This window comes from Dipteris shenzhenensis, chromosome 27 (genome assembly GCF_047967505.1).
Source record: "Dipteris shenzhenensis isolate YYH24624 ecotype China chromosome 27, Dip_SZ_1.0, whole genome shotgun sequence".
In the NCBI taxonomy this organism is placed as follows: domain Eukaryota; kingdom Viridiplantae; phylum Streptophyta; class Polypodiopsida; order Gleicheniales; family Dipteridaceae; genus Dipteris; species Dipteris shenzhenensis.
The window spans coordinates 3488537-3505829 of record NC_141622.1 but is presented as its reverse complement, the minus strand read 5'-3'; the positions used below and the strand labels follow the sequence as shown (position 1 = coordinate 3505829).

Sequence of the window (17293 nt, the reverse complement as noted above, 5' to 3'; positions counted from 1 at the left end):
GCTCTCCCTCGCTCTCCCTGCCTCGCTCCCTCTCCCTCGCTCTGCCTCGCTCCCTCTCTCCCGCCCTCGCTCCCTCGCTCTGCCTCTCTCCCTCCCTCCATTGCTCTGCCTCTCTCCCTCCCTCCCTCCCTCGCTCTGCCTTGCTCCCTCTCTCCCGCCCTCGCTCCCTCGCTCTGCCTCTCTGCCTCTCTCCCTCCCTCCCTCCCTCCCTCCCTCCATTGCTCTGCCTCTCTCCCTCCCTCCCTCGCTCGCCTCCCTCCCTCGCCTCGCTCCCTCCCTCGCTCCCTCGCTCTGCCACCCTCCCTCCCTCCCTCCCTCCCTCCCTCCCTCAATTCCGGTAGCATTGGATCGGCTTCTTCAATCCGATTGCCTTCGGCCAGACCTCAGGCAACAGCAGAGAAGCTGTCTTTGTTCAAAGTTGAGCCCACAAACCCATCGCGTCAGAGTCCTCTCACACTGACAGTTGTTGCCGAAGCTGGTAGAGACGAGGCTCGCAAGGAAGTAGAGCGAGCGGGTTTAGTGCTTCTCTTGGTACGCTTTTGACCACCGCCAATCCTGCCCGAACTGTCACTGCATAGGACATCATGACTGCGCTCTTGAAGGTAGGATCTTCCACCTCGTCTAGAAAGCAATTATTACATGATATAGGATCCTACGATTCATCATCCTTCACAAGAAATTTGAATGTCAAGGACACTTGTAGCTCACTGATGGTGGTGATTTTCTTTTCTTTGGCTTGGAAGTTTTTTTGTAGCAACGTAAGTATTGGCGGGCTCAATCACCATTGCATGGTCAAGTGCTAGCCTGCATGGGTTTCCTCTTTGAGTTTGTGGGGTCCTATGAAATGAATCCAATCAAGTACCACCAATGGCTAGCTTCATTTTGTGGTGTGGGGCTAGAGGTCGATTTCCTTTGTCTTATAGATATTTTCCTTCTTCAACATTAGCACTTCATCCTTTGTCTCAAACATTGTGAGTTTTCAAAACGCAACAACTTGCGGGTATTAGAGGGGAGGCTTGGCCTTTGTGATGGGTGCTAGACTGAACAAGGGAGAGGATTGGAATTGTGAAAGAGTGCTAAAGTGAAAAGGGGGGGGGGGGGGGGGGGGGAGAGAGAGAGAGAGAGAGAGAGAGAGAGAGAGAGAGAGAGAGATCAAAATATGGAATTGTTCAATAATTTGTTATTTGTATATAAATACATCGATTTCTTTTCTTATTTGCAAAAGTTTGAGTATGCTGGTACCATGGATATATTTGTACGTGTTTCAATTACAATCACTACTTGAATTGGTGGCTTTTTGAGCAAGAATTCTTATTGCAAGAGGTTGAAACTTCTCACAACTTGACCCATTTATATAACATTAGTTGTTTATGGCATGTCCTTGGCCATTTTCTTCACATAGTTGAAGTTTAAATATCCTTGTTCAATGCAATACTTATCAAATTCCTACATGGCACATGCATGTTCAAATCATGGGGTTTTGGGTTACATGTGTGTACTATGTCATAAAATTTTCAATTTTCTCTAGTAGTTACTAATGTTCCACCACTCAGAATCTAATAGCAAGCTTACACTATGTGGAGGAATGCACCTACCGCCAACTTTTTCTTCACTAGGTGCACTTCATCCTGTCAGGCCAAGAAAATCTTGTTCAAAATCCCACCATATCTTGTAAGTTTTTCCCAAAGTAGGCACCTTAGCATCAAAATCCCTTAATGCAAACATGAAAGGTTGACTCACAACAACTTTCATCTTCGAGTCCTTTCCAAAATATTGTGTTTGTAATCATAGCCTTCACATCCCAAAGATTTATTTCGTTCTCTTGTTCTCTAAATTTAAACCTCTTTTCCAAGTTATATAATCTTGTGAGTGGGATGTATCTATGATAGCATCTCGATTCTCTAAGATGGATTCCATTGTATAGAAATCAATAACTCTGCAATGTATTTGCCAATTTGGATCTCACCACTTTTTTTGTAACACTTCTAGAGAGCTTCTCCTTTGGGAGAGACAATCATCACATTGGTGAGAGAGCAATGAGCTATATCCATCCATCCTTTAGAAACAAATGTATAGCCTATTGAAGCTAGATCATTAATTATGGATTCCTTCAATTTGTTTTGCATATCCTTATACGCGACCTCCAACAATGTGGTGCACATGGCATAATAGGATGGAATTATAGAGTTTTCACCATGATTGCAAGGATCTATGCCATGAAGGATAATGAAGAATATTAAATGATCACCTAGAGCAGCATACTATGTTTGCAGCATCAACTTGGATATTTTGAAGTTCGGTACCTCTCAAGGCTTCTATGATTGTTGGTTGCCTATTTTGAGTAGTAGAAGAGACTTAGCAGGAGTTTAATGATCAAGATTCTTGGTGCTTTCCCCCAATATCTCCCTTGTGATATTAGGGAGGTTTTTAGTACATATTTTTTGAATTAAAGATGTTTAAAATGCAAAAAAACATGTCTTTTCTAATCAATCATTGCAAATTGGTTGACTAGATCATTATTGCACAGTGAACATATATACCAAGCTGTATAAACAAAATACACTGTGTGATTTAAGGGCACATCACGTGGTTTTCCTATACACCACATGATATTTTGACATATGTACGCATAGCACTTGGAGATTTTTTGCTTCCCTTTTAGACACATGCACTATTATGAAAATAAGGCAAGGAGGGGGAGGCAAGGAGACGAGGAGGCCTTAGGAGACACAACACAGTATATTCGAGATATTGTACGCTTTTGTGGTTAATAACTTGTTCTTGTATGCTTAATAACTTTTCTTTGTATGCTTTTGTTGTCCAGCTAGTCTCCTCAAGCCCCATCATCTCGTCAAGTGCAGCTTCAATTAGCAGCATCACGATCAAGCTTCAGGTATTTTCTATTTTGAAGCCTCTTGGGCTTTCTTTGTATGCTATTGAAGTAATGTTGGGACTTAATTGACCTTGTAAGTCTATTCTATGCCATGTGATGACTTCTTTTTTTAAATGCATTTGTGTCACATTGGCAGGATGGTAAAGATAAAAAAATCTGAGAGGAGGACGAGAGGTGGAAGAGGAGAACGAGGAGGCGGGAGAGGTGGAAGGACAAGTAGCAAGAGAAGTTTGCAAGTGGAATCTACACCTAATTTAGAGTTTCAAAAAGAAGTTGAAATTGGAGTTAAAGAGGATAAGGAGATGGAAGACTTTGAAGACACTACTATAATTGTGGAGGAATCTTCTAAGAAGAGAAAGAAAGAGGATAAACAACTGGATGAGGAGTTTGAGCAAGAGTTTCCTGCTGCACTTGATATTGGCCAGAGGAAGGATGTTATTGAATCTCTTGCAATCAATCCTGGAAAGATTGCTCCCTTGATCCCATTATGTCGTTGTAATGTAAACACAAGAGTGAGAGGCCTACGAACTGATATGGATAGCCTAAAGCAAGCTCTAGAGGCAGAAAAATATATTCAACAGAAAGGAATGTTTATTTTATCTACAACACTTCCGGATGGTGTTTCACAAGAGGTGACAGATGAAATTGAACAATCATGGGATTCTTGTTGGAGGGATGTAAATGCAGAATTTGAGGCACAGATTGTTAATGATGCTGATTGGTCATTTTTGTCTCAAAAGATGTTTTTTGTGTGGAAGGGGAATTACCGTACTGTTGCATGGATGTCTCTAATTGAAGAGAAATTCAAGACATCAAAGGCATGGCATATTCGAGTTTTAGCAAGTTTTATTACTCCAGAGAACGAAACAGAAATGAAGCTAATAGCTGCTCTTCAAAGGTTCAATCTGTAAGTGCGAGTTCTTGCTTATATGTGTTACATTTTTTCGAGCTTTTAAGGGTTTTGTGAACAATTCTTAATATGTTTGAAGCTATATATTTTTTATTTTTCAGCCTTAATGAAACAGCAATTATTAAAACAAATCTCAAGGATTATTTGTACAACACGAAGACAACGTGTTCCTGTGATGAGAATGAGTACTTATCTTTTTTTTCTGAGGTAGAAAAAAAGACACTTGAAAAGCATAGGGCAAATGAAAGCAGTAAAGGATCAAGTACTTGGTATCCTTTAACATCTCTGATGCTAGGGAGAATGGTATTTGCAGTAAGTTTCATACCATTTATCATGGATGTCTTTTGAATTATAACTAACTAATTCATTGTACTCATTCATTTCTTTGGAATATATTTTAGCCACTATACAAGCAAGATTATGAGGCAAAGCTAAAGGAACTTCAGCCAAATTTGAGTGTTGTTGATATGGAGAAAGCACTTAAAAGTATTCGAAAGGATGTGAATCTCAAGTACGGTCGAAAAATGATCAAGGTATGGTTAATTTAATGATTCTTAACATAAAGTTGATTTTTTAAAGTGTTCAAGTGTTTTTTGAGATTGAGAAAGAACATTAAAAAAGCATGTAAATATGATGTTTGTTTAGAAAATGATCAAGGTATGGGATATGCATGTATTGTATGATCAGAAAATACAGTTGAGTGTGACGATTGCATGTATTGTTTATATGTAGATTCTGTCTATTGTCAAACCAACAAATGGTGAAGATTGGTTTAATATCTTGTGGAGCCTTCCATTTGATGATAAATCATCCATTGTCACATTGGAAAAGTTGTATAACATCTCCATTGCAAAGGTCTCAAAGGAGACACAACTAGCAACCCTCAGAATCTTAGGGTCAGATTCAAATTTGAGAACAAGTTATGGGATGCCAAAAGCTGATAGAGAATTCATAAAGTGGATGGCGAAAGAGGCATGGATGGATCAGTTGCTTTGTGAATCTGAGAGGTTACTCTCTCAGGTCTTGGTTGCTAGTCAACAAGCTATCTTTGTGCTTCCTCAAGATCCTACGTTGAGAGAGTATTTTGGGGGGATACAAGCAATTAACAGACTTGAACTTTATGAAGATTTGAAGGATTCAATGACTGTTGCTACAGCTGCAACAGGACAAATGGAGATGACGAGGGCATCTCGACGATTGGTATTTAGGTAAGCAATACATGTTTTTTCCTTTTCAATTAAAAATCCATCCTTAAGTATTTCGCTTTTGTACTAAGACTCTTATTGTATGCAGATTCTTGCAATCCTTAAAAGCTATTGGTAAGATTGAAAAATTGTCGCCCATATGTCGAGTATGGACAAAAATTCAGGACTTAAAATTCTATATGTACTCTCCAAACATGATAGAAAAAGAAGGGAAGCAAGTGCTCTCTGAGTAGAAGAGAAAGAACTGCCCGTGGTGGCTCGATATGAAAAAAGGATGTTGCATCGAGGAGGAGGTAGAGCTGTACACACAGCATAAAAAGGGAGAGATGGGTTCATCAACCTCAAATTCAGTCCACGAGGATGATGCAGTCATTGAGATTCAAAAAACAATTGAGAAGATGACTAAAAAGGACAAGGATTCAAGTATGGAACTAAAGAAGGGTGGTAGGCTACCAAAAAATCCTGGTACTAATAATGGTAAGCTCTCTTGGTCTTTTTTCAAGCTGTTATTTGTTTGTGTAACATATGTTGTTATCACTTTGTCTCTTTACATATGTGGTGTGGATACAGATGTGCAAGAACTGCACTCTACACGCATTTTGAAAGGATGTAAATGGAAAGATAGGTCTATCCGCTTGTTGTACATTCCATTGACCTCTCTAACTTTGAATCGGAGTGGCAAATGTGATGCTTCACATTGCAAGGTTTGGTGCTATGATTATGTCGAGTTTGGGAAGCAATTGTCTGTCTCAAACTTCACACAAGCCTATATAGACATGAAGGAATACTTTGTGGGTCTTGGAGGTGAAAGAAAAACAAGAAATGGTAAGAGTGTTGCTTGGGCTGCAGATTTTGTCATTCTTGATCTGCCTACACAGCTAGAAGCTCTTGGAGTAGAGGATTCCACATCTCCATCTTGGAATTTATTAACAGAGGACCATCTACGCTACTCATTGCTAGTAGCGGCCACAGTTGTTTCAGATTCTGGCTGGATCCTAGTTATGTGTGCTCCTCATGTTCTTCATTTGGTTGAGCGTTATGCTAGAATCAGTAGATTGGAGTTTGCATGTTGAATGTACATGCAATGCTTGGATGCATATTGTACAATCAAAGTTGGTGGTATTGATCATAAGGTGAGACAATTGTCTTACAATGACCTGTTGAAAGAATTTATGCTCTTGTATAATGAAATGGCTTGTACTAAGCATAAGTTTAATTCTTTTCTTGTGTTTAGGTGGATGTTGTGGTTTTATGCCTTCTTCATCGGGCTGGTATGTCTTGTGTTTGTAATCCTGGAAATGCTTCCGTGGTTGGTACCAAATTGGGCATTGCTTTTGGAAGTAGTTTGTTTCATCATTATTTACCAACAAGTGAGCTGACTATAAAACATGGAGAGAGTATTCCATGAAGAGGTGCATTGGAGAAGGCTCCATGCATGATGTTGTAATTCACTGGTTCTATGCAAAAAGCATGCGTGCATTCTGGGAGAGCATGCTCATCTATTGAGAATGATCCTGACATTTGCAATTCTATATTGCAACCATTTTTGGATGGATAGAAAGGAAAGGGAAATGTGTTAAGCAACTATGGGACTCTAAATGATTACGAAGATGTAGAAATGGTTGTTAATCTTCTAGATGACTAGTAAGTATGTTACTCTTGTCTTTTATCTTTTTAAACCTATTTGTTGGAGAATATTATTATCAATGAGGCATTGATATTGATTTATCTATTTTATCTTTTTGCCTTCTTATGCAGGTGCTATGGCTGAGATGATGTGTAATGACATTGCATTCAATGCCCCCATCAAAGAGAGAAGGCATCATCGCAATATCTATCTGGATGACATCAGTAAAGAAGATTGAGTCTAGTTCCTGGATTCATCTAGGTATATGCTTCTGCCGTATTAGCGGACATGCAAATTTCACCTTGTGAAGTTTTCGTCCAAGTTGCGGCCTACTGGTATTGTGATAACTCTTTCTATCTTAAATGGTGTGTTGCCCTATCAGCTAGATTTAGATTTAGATGCTCGTTGGGGAGAGACTAAAATGAAAATGTTTAGACTTCACAAGCAGTTGTAGCTTGAATGAAGAGATTTTGGACTACCTTTTGATTAGTCTTCTCCTTTAGTGCTAGCCTTCATCATGGCTGAGTCTGCCCTTCACCTCCGGAGTGCCGACAGAAACTCAGTACGAAGACTTTGTATAAATTGATGCTCAAGTATGTGTGGGTGTGTGGATTTGTATGTGTGAGAGCATATTTTTATACTATGGTCTACACCCACTGTTGGGCGCTGATGACGTCAGTGGGGATGTCATAGTAGCTAGTCCCTGCTATGCATGATGGAGTTTATGGTTTTCAACCTTGTGAGTGACTATCATGAGATTGAAACTGCACTATGTCGTGTTTTTAGAGGATGAGTTTGGGAATGTTCCTGGATTCATCTAGGTATATAGTGATTTGACATGAGAACTCATTTTACTTGTGATGCCCTAGTATTGAACATGCATAACTTTTGTGGTGTCTTGCACCTATTTCATTTGCTAGAGATGTAGTAATCATATTGAAGAACTATTAGTACATCATGTGAGTACCCATGAATATTAATCTTAATATCACATATTCAATTTTGAGCATGTTGGTTTCATAAAACTTTTTCTATTTGCTAGAGATGTGACAATCATGACATATCTTAGTTAAGGTTTGCATGTCAAAACTATGAGTTGTGTACAAATGATCATCATGGTGAATTGAATCTGAAAGTATCTCCTTGATGCAACTAATAAATGTTTCAGCATAGATGCATGCAAATTTGCACCCTAAATTCTTCACCATGTGACTTGCAATCATTTCATCGATAAATCACTATCTATCATGATAGTATGATATAAGTGGAGGGTGTTGAGATGAAGTAGACATGAAAAGTAGTTTTGTGAATAAAGGGATCTTATAAGCCCTAAATACTATTGGAAAGAAATGTAATTAAATGTATATAACATCTTTGTGGGGTAGTTTTATGACTAAAGGGTGTGTGATGTTAGCGGCATCTTTGTGGGGTAGAAATGTATATAGTATCTTCTTGGGGTAGTTTTATGACCAAATGGTGTGTGATGTTATGATAAAATTGTCTACGAACTCACAATATAGGCCATGCTCAGAAAAATGTGCTCAGACCAAGACGCTCAGAGAAAAGACATACCCCTTTACGCTGAACTGTGTATTCAGTTTTCTCTCAAGTAATAAAATACCTTCGGGGGGGTCCAGCCCGACGATTGTCTTGGCCCCTAGTATCTCTGTTGAGAGAGGGAAAGAGAGAGAGAGAAATGAGAGTGTTTCTGCTGTTTTTTTTTTAGGAGGGAGGTTTCATGTCACGAGTGTACGCTGAGCATATAGAAGTGTGCCTATTCATCTTTCTAGATGATATCTTTATCTTCTCAGCCACAGCAGAGCATCATTTACGGGATGTGCAGAAAGCTCTTCAACTTTTGCAAGATAATCAATTGTATCTCAATGCCAAGAAAAGTGCATTTGGCCTGATGGAAATCCAATATTTGGGTTATATCATCATTGTCAATGGCATTCACTTGGACCCGGAAAGAATTCAAGCTATCACAAGCTGGGCAATCCCACGAAGGCCCACAAGATCCGATCTTTTCTAGGGCTTTGCCAGGCCTTTAGTTCGCATATTCTCCACCACCTCAGCACCCTTAACCCACCTATTAAAAGGGGTGAAGACTCGCCGACAAAAGATTTATGTGATCGGCACAGCTTTGCAAGCCTTCCACGACCTACAACGGTTGGTCACGACAGCTCCAATAACGAAAATCGAATCTTGGGATGATCCATTCTTGGTCATTACTTATGCAAGCACTGTAGCCATCAGGGCTGTTTTACAGCAAGAAGAAAGACCTGTGGCTTACTACAGCAGAAAGATTAACCCTACCGAAAAGAATTACTCAATCTACAATAGAGAATTACTCAGCATCATCCAAGCATTAAAACACTGGAAGCCATTCCTTTATGAACGGACCTTCACAGTCAAGACAAACCACCAAGCCTTAAGGTGGCTGCAGACAAGGCCCAGCTCCCAATGGAGCGATTGGCAATCCCGATGGAGTTAGATCTTTTAGCGATCCGAGGGCATGATTGAATATGTTCCTGGAAAGAATAACCTTAGCAGGAAAGCCTCCATTCAAACAATAGAAAAGGGCACTGTCCTAGAGATTCAAGGGAAGGACCTTGACTCTATGAAAACACAATACATTGACTCCGTAGAGTTTGGCACTCAACAAAAGTTTGCCTTGACTCTTGCGCCCAGCCATTATTCAATCCACGATAGTGGCCATAGAGGCATCAATAGTACATTGGAGAAACTAGAGCGATATTTTTACAAGCCCAAAATGCAGAAGGATGTATATAGCTATGTGCAGAGATGCCAAATCTACCAGAAGGTAAAAGTGTCCCATTAGAAGGCAGCAAGATTGCTTCAGCCCTTACCAAGCCCCCAAGGTCCTTTTTGAGGCATCACAATGGATTTTGTGGGACCCCCTCCCCCCCCCCCCGGGCGCATCTACAGATACGCAAAACACTCAATGTCTAACCATTGTTGATGGTTTTAGTAAATTTTGTATGCTTATTCTGTGCAAGGACACGACTAGCGCAGAAGGCATAGCCCGCTTATTTATCAGGTATTGGTACCCGATTGGATGATTGCCACAAACCATTACCACGGACAAAGATTCCAGAATCACCTCACATTCAAGGAGGGCTATGTTTGGAAACTTTGGCACAAAGCTCCAGATTTTCCGGTGCTTTTCATCTGCAACCTAACGGGCAATCATCGATATATAAACACTTGGCTTGTGATGTACTCAAATCGTATTATCATGATGCGCATGTCATGAGGCGCAGTCCAAGTGGGAGCAGGGCCTTCCATGAGTACAGGCCATATTGAACCATACTTATTCTTCAAGTATTGAGCATATCCCATATAAAGCAGCTTTTGACAAGAGATTCTCTTCACTCCTCACCAAAATGATATCCCCACCTCTCAAGGCCAATAAAACTACAGAATCCATGGCCGAGATCACGGATTCAGTTAAAGATCGCCTTGCCAAAGCACAAGCAACGTACACGCGCCAACCCAATAAGTCCCGACGATATGTCAACTATAAAAAGGGTGATTGGGTTTATCTGTGGATTATAAAACAAAGGTTCAAACAGATGGGCAAGCGATGCCCTAAGTTATCCTTCAAAAGTTTCGGACCATTCCTCATCATTAAGAAAATCAACGACCTCTCTATGAAGCTACGGTTACCAAACAATTGGATGATCCATAATGTCTTTCATGTGGCATGGTTGACGCCATATATTGGCCTACTACTCAATGCTATTACAGATGAGCAGCAGCCTGAGGTGATCGGCAATGCAAGAGTCATTCAGCCGGAGTAGATTCTCCTCCACAAATGGAAGCATGGGTCACGACACCACATCCCGCGAATTCTACACGCGGTTTTGAGATCGAGGAACCCATGAAGCAATGTGGCTTGACGAAAGTTTTTTCCAGGAGTTCCCACAGATAAGGAGGGAATGTCACATGCACCCCCGCACTTGGGTGCAATGTGACAACTCATCAACAAAGTGCAAATAGTCCCTATGATAGGATAATGTGTTGTATGCTGTGACCCCATTGTGAGCTCGTCCAAGGACAGTCCAGAACGAGCTACGTAGGTCAGTCTCTTAGCCATAGGTCAAGTAAGAAGTCAAACCCTTGTTCAATAGTACCCAGTGGAGAACAGTAGGATAGTGTTTCCGTCTTAGGGTTAAAGCTAGGTCTAGGTCTCAGCCTAGGGTAGGAGCCATAAAGGGCCCCCAAGGGCTGCACCAAGGCTTGGGGACAGGAGCAGCCAAGGAAGGAGCCCCAGAAGGGCCCCTGAGGCAGCTCTCCATCAAGGGAGGAAGGCTGCCTTTATAGGCTGCCTTGTGCCCCTCCCTAGGCAGCAAAGGGGTGCAGGAATGAGCCCAACCAGCCAGCCAACCAGCCGACTGGCTGATCCGCTATTTTGGGCTGGTTAGCTCAGTCCTACCAGGCCCCCACAGCCCCCTATATAAAGGGGGGATGGCTGCCTTCATTCCTCACTCAGCTGCCCACAGTTCAGCCTCATATCTTCAAGCCCGGTGCAGCCTTAGCCCTTCAAGAAATCCCTTGCAAGACAGCCATCAATTCAGCAGTCCCTAAGGGTGATCCGGGAAGGTGTCCACGCAGCACCTGTAGGCCATCCTCTGGTGGTTCTAGTGATGCCCTATAGGCCATGGTATGTGCCTTGTAGGCATAAATAAAGACACTTATAGTGTTAGTGTCTTTTAGGCCACATAGGACACTTAGTCCTATGTGACACCTAGGACACTTAGTCCTAGGTCTAGGTACTTGTACCTTGTACTCCTTTGTTTTTTATTATCTAATCCAAGTTTAACGTGACGGCTAAGGCTTGTGCTACGTTTTGCTATTTGTACTCTCTCTCTCTCAAGCGATCCTACAGTGGTATCAAAACTGGTTTTGACTCGTCTTCCTGCCCATGGACTCCCTGCATCACCTTCCGTACCGACTTTCACACAGGCCCGCACTGCGCCGTACATCTTCCATACAAGCGTACGAAAGTTTTCGTACAGTCCGTATGTACTTGCGCCCTACATCCTGTTTGAGTTTCGTACAACGTACCTGAGCAGCAGTACAGAGGTGAACCTGCATCGCCGTACTCGTCAGTACGTTTCCGTACAAGTATCGCACCTGCATTCATACAGATTCGTACCTGCCATCGTACTTGCGCAGTACAGCTCCGTACCTGAGCACGTGTACAACTCCGTACTTGCCCTGCATACTTGTCAATACTGCAAGCCGTACATGCACGTGGGAACGTACTATTCCGTACAATTTTCGTACCAACATACCATTGTACTTGTACCAGCTCCGTACTTCAACGATACATCGTACGATGCACTTGATCTGTACTTGATCCGTACAATTACTGTATACTGTACTTGAGCTGTCTATACAGCTAGTACATCTTTCAAGGTCCCTGTACAGATGGTTGCACGTGCAGGGTTACATTCTGGACATTGGTATTTTTTGGGGCTTTCAGTTCATTTCAGCTTCTTTGGTTGCAAATTCCTGCAAGAACATTGGGGCTTTGGGATTTGGTCTGCAATTTCTTGTTGTTTGCAGTACGTTGGGTCAGATTGCAGGACATTGAGTCACTTTTGCAGGACATTGAGTCAGATTTGCATACATTGGGTCACATTTGCAAAAATTTCAGCAAAATTTGGGGCCTTTCTGCATTTGCCCTTTTTTTGGCCTATTTGCCCTCAATAAATTTGAACAATCAAGATTTATTTGGAGTTCTTCGTGAAGATGATAAGTTGGATGGCACCAACTATCCGATGTGGTCTTATCTCATGAAACATATTCTTGTTGCAAAGCATTTGTGGAATATTGTTTCTGGGGCTGATCTGAGGCCAGCCAATGCTACAGTGGTTGCCTCTACTGCTGGTCCTTCTGCAGGGGGTACTACTCCTGATGCCTCTTCCTCTAGCACTCCTGCTGCTGCTCTTCCAACTCAAGAACAGTCAAGATGGGATGCAAGAGATGCAAATGCACATTCATGCATTGCTTTATCATGCAAGAGAATCATTATTCCACACATCCAGCCTTGCAGGACAGCAAAGGATGCCTGGGATAAATTGGCTTCTCTCTATCAGATTTGCAATGAAGCTCGTATTGCATATTTGAGAAGGCAATTACAGGAAGTCAGTATGAATGAAGGTGAGTCTATGGATGCATACCTAACAAAGGTCAAGGACCTCATGGAACAGCTTGCCAACATTGATGAGGTGGTGCCAAATTCACAGCTTGTCAGTACCACATTGAATGGACTGCCAGATACATATCAAGGGTTTGCTACAACCCTTTGATTAGTGGCCATGGGTAATCCACACCACTATTCTTTTGATCAGCTAGTGACTTTGCTTTTGCAGGAAGAGCAAAGTAGAGCTAATAGACAAGCCATTATTCCTGATCATACATTTGCTTCACAACAGACAGGAAGAGGCAAGGCTTCCAAGCCTATGGGCAAGCCAAAATCTCGCATAGCAGCTGCAATTCCTCCCATAAATCTAAAAATACAGCAGATAAGTCAAAGAAGAAAAGATGCAACTATTGTCGCAAGCTTGGACATGACATTTCAGAATGCAAGAAGTGCATTGCTTCGGAGAAAAAGAAAGCAGGATTGACAGTTAATGCCTCACATGCTATTGAATCCCATGAGCCAGAAGATGCTTCACATGCACATGCTCTTCAGGATGATTGGGCATGGGCTGTCCATTGCTCATTTGATCCCTCCAAAGCCGATGCATTCTTTACTGCTAATGATGCTCAGTCCTGGTACTTTGATAGTGGTGCTTCCAAGCATGTCACATCTTGCAGACAATTGTTTCATTCTTTAGCTGATGCACCTCGAGGGGGGACTGTCACATGTGCTAATAATGCTTCATATGCTGTTAAAGGAATTGGAGATGTGCAGCTCACATCCATTTCAAGCCATCCTGTTACTCTAACAAATGTTCTTTTTGTGCCTGGAATTGAAGTCAACTTGATTTCAATTTCAACAATTGCCACTTCAGGTTTCAAAGTTATTTTTTATGGCTACAGATGCCTAGTTTATGATCTTCGTGATGACAATGCCATAGTTCTCACTAGCACTTTGCAAAAGGGGCTTTATCACCTTGATCATCACTCAGCTGCACTTTCTATTGAAGCATTTGCAATTTCAGATTCACAGCTTGCTGAAACTCATCTTTGGCATGAGAGAGTGGGTCATCTCAATTATAGAGCTCTTGCAAAGCTACATTCACAGCAGATGGCAAATGATGTACCTCAAACTCACACAGTTTCCAAACATGTGTGTGAGGGTTGTCTTTTGGGTAAGATGCATCGGTTTCCTTTTCAAAAGAATTGTCCAAAACTCTCACAAAGGAAATTGCAGCTAGTACACAGTGATGTCTGTGGCCCAATTAGGACAAATGCCATTGGGGGGTATAAGTATTTCATGACTCTCATTGATGATTTCACAAGATATTGCTGGGTATATCCTTTAAAAGCCAAATCTGAAGTTTTCTTATGCTTTCAGAGATGGCTGAATATGCTTGAGAATGAATCAGGATGCAAGCTTGTCACCCTTAACACAGATAGGGGGGGAGAGTATATGTCAAAGGAGTTTGATGCATTTCTGGCGGGGCATTATTCACTCATGCACTACTCCTTACACTCCTCAGCAGAATCCTGTTTCTGAAAGGAAAAACAGGTCCGCAATGGAGATGGCCAGATGCATGCTTAAGGCCAAGTCTTTGCCCAATAAATTTTGGCTTGATGCAATAATGTGTGCCAACTATGTGCTGAATAGATCACCTACACGGGCATTGAAGATTGTTACACCTTATGAAGCATGGAAAGGCAGGAAGCCTTCACTTTCACACATGATAGTTTTTGGGTCTCTTCAATATGTTCATGTACCATCTCAGCTGAGACATAAGCTTGATGACAAGGCAATCAAATGCATATTTATTGGTTACAGCCAGGAGAGCAGAGGGTATCGGTTATATCAACCAAATACTGGAAAGATTATTGTCAGTAGAGATGTAATCTTTGCTGAACATTCAGCTTCTCCTCTTGTGGACTGCAAAGCAAAGCCAAATGTTGACATGTTAGATGCCTTTGAATCTTGGTTACCTCTGCCATCATCAGGTGAGGATTTTGACCAGTAACATCAGCCTCCTGCAGGCCCTTCAACAAGCAATAATCAGCCACAACCTCATGCTGATTTGCAGGTTTCTCTTCCGGCACAAAATGATCCCACTATTCATGATGCAATCATTGAAGAAAGCGCTATCAATAGAGAGCAAAGGCAAGTTCCCAGATGGCTTCTTGATACATTGAGGGACAGCAAACAAGATCAGCATTTTGCTGCCCGGACAAGATCAGGGAATAGACAGCATGGTCACTTTCTTGAGTTTGCACTCCTTGCTACAGCTTGCAATGAAGAGCCTCTGTGCCATAAAGATCCTTTTGACAGCAAAGAGTGGATGGATGCAATGAGAGCTGAGTTACAATCTATTGCCAAAATTAACACATGGGAATTAGTAGATCTCCCTCCCGGCAAGCATGCCATTGGAACACGGTGGGTCTACAAATTAAAAAGGAAATCTGATGGCAACATAGATCGATACAAAGCCCGTCTTATTGCAAAAGGGTATGCCCAACAACAAGGCATTGACTTTGAGGAGACATTTGCTCCCACTGTGAGATCGGGAGAGAGAGCAAAGGTGAGAACTGAAAACGGGAGAGAGAGAGAGAGCTGAAAGCTTAGTTGCAAATAGATGAGTGTAAGAGAGATACAACTGAAGGAGTGAGATAAGGTTTTGTCCTAGTGACAAAACCTTAGTAGTCACTAACCATAGTTAGTGGACTAACTCCGGTTAGGGGAAAAAACCTCTTAAAGAGGGAAAAGTGCCCCTAACTAGCTTATTAAATTACATTGGTCACTGCTGAATTATATCTATAATTCTAACACCGCCCTGCAGTGCCAATGTCATGTACAAGGATGATTAATCACCAAACGGATAAAAGTTCAGGGCACTGCGTGATGCCTCAAACTTTTCACGTGGAAATGCTTTGGTGAAAATATCTGCAACACTGTCATGTGTGGACACAAAGATCATACTGATCTCTCCTGCATGCAACTTCTCTCTGACGTAGTGATAGTGAGCCTCAACGTGCTTTGTGCGAGCATGAAACACTGGATTCTTTGCCACTGCAATGGCACTCTGACTATCAGTGAGAATTGGAGAAGGACCCTCCAATGACAGATGAAGATCAGCAAATAGACGACGAAGCCACACACATTCAACTGTTGCTGTGAAAGCTGCCCTGTACTCAGCTTCACATGATGAGGTAGCCACTAAAGATTGTTTCTTGCTCAGCCAGGAAATGCGAGCTTTACCCAAAAAGAAACAATTGCCACTAGTGGACTGCCTAGTGTCATAATCACCAGCCCAATCTGAATCACTGTAGGCATGCATCTGCAAGTCACCCCCCCTTGGAAATAACAAGCCAAAAGACTTCGTGCCCTGCAAATAACAGAGATGCGCTTAGCTGCCTACCAATGCATAGTTTTTGGGCTGTGCATATACCTGCTCACCTGAGATGCTCCAAACTGAATATCACTTCTAGTGTTGCAGAGATAAATGAGGCATCCAACAGCCTAACTGTAAAATGTGGCATCAACTAATTCTCCTGCATCATGCATTGTGAGTTTCAGCCCCGGCTCCATGGGAGTGGCTATAAGCTTACAATCATGCATGTTAAATCTGTCCAAGAGTTTCTGCGCATACTTGGACTGAGACATAACAGTGCCACGTCTCTCTTGAGAGAACTGGATCCCCAAATAAAAGTGAAGCAGCCCCAAATCTGACATGTCAAAGTTGGTCTGCAAATCAGCTTTTAAATCCGCAATATTATCTTCATTGGACCCTGTGAGCAGTAAGTCATCGACATAAAGAATGATGACTAAAATTTCCCCCCCATCCTTCTTGATGTAGAGGGTGCTCTCAGTAGGACTATTGTGCAGCCCCTTGCTAGTCAAAAAGGCATGAATCTTGGCATACCATGCACGAGGGGCCTGTTTCAGCCCATACAAAGCTTTATTCAGCTTGCATACCTGAAGTGCATTTCCTGAAATTTCAAAGCCTGGAGGTTGTTTGACATAAACCTCTTCCAACAAGTCTCCATTTAGGAACGCTGTTTTAATGTCCAACTGATGAACATTCCACTCAAAATGTGCAGCCATTGCAATAACAGATCGGATGGTGGTCATCCGGGATGTAGGAGCAAAAGTCTCCTCATAATCTATGCCCTTTTTATGAGCATAGCCTTTGGCAACCAGCCTCGCCTTGTATCTGTCAATGGAGCCATCTGGCTTCCGTTTCACCTTGAAAACCCATCGTGTACCAATGGCATGTTTACCTGGTGGCAAGTCTACGACATTCCAAGTCTGATTTTTTTGAATGGACTGCAATTCATCGTGTATGGCATTCATCCAATGCACATTGTCCTTTGCTTCTTCGAATGTTGCACGCTCCTCCTCATCGAGAAGAGTACCTGCATATGCTGATTCCACTGAATTAGCACCTTCCATGTGCCTTACTGCACTGCAAGTCCTACCAGGTAATGGAGTA

The 17293-nt window shown here is 42.1% G+C and overlaps 3 protein-coding genes and 1 pseudogene across 4 annotated transcripts in view; 3 read left to right on the top strand and 1 right to left on the bottom strand.

The window, feature by feature from the left end:
* Positions 1 to 17293, bottom strand: part of LOC147883746 (zinc ion binding protein) — a 119315-nt gene that overhangs the window by 45897 nt on the left and 56125 nt on the right. The window lies entirely within an intron of this gene.
* Positions 3031 to 3804, top strand: LOC147883749 (uncharacterized). The gene has a single exon (XM_087398819.1). It carries the CDS (start codon positions 3031 to 3033, stop codon positions 3802 to 3804), a length of 774 nt encoding a protein of 257 aa, XP_087254945.1.
* On the top strand, positions 4452 to 5015 carry LOC147883748 (uncharacterized). The gene is made up of 2 exons (XM_087398816.1): positions 4452 to 4460; positions 4536 to 5015. Exons 1-2 carry the CDS (start codon positions 4452 to 4454, stop codon positions 5013 to 5015), a joined length of 489 nt encoding a protein of 162 aa, XP_087254942.1.
* Positions 5188 to 6873, top strand: LOC147883747 (uncharacterized; annotated as a pseudogene).

Excerpts from the sequence above, each read along its gene's own strand:
- LOC147883749 (XM_087398819.1), top strand. The coding sequence starts at position 3,031 with ATGGTAAAGATAAAAAAATCTGAGAGGAGGACGAGAGGTGGAAGAGGA.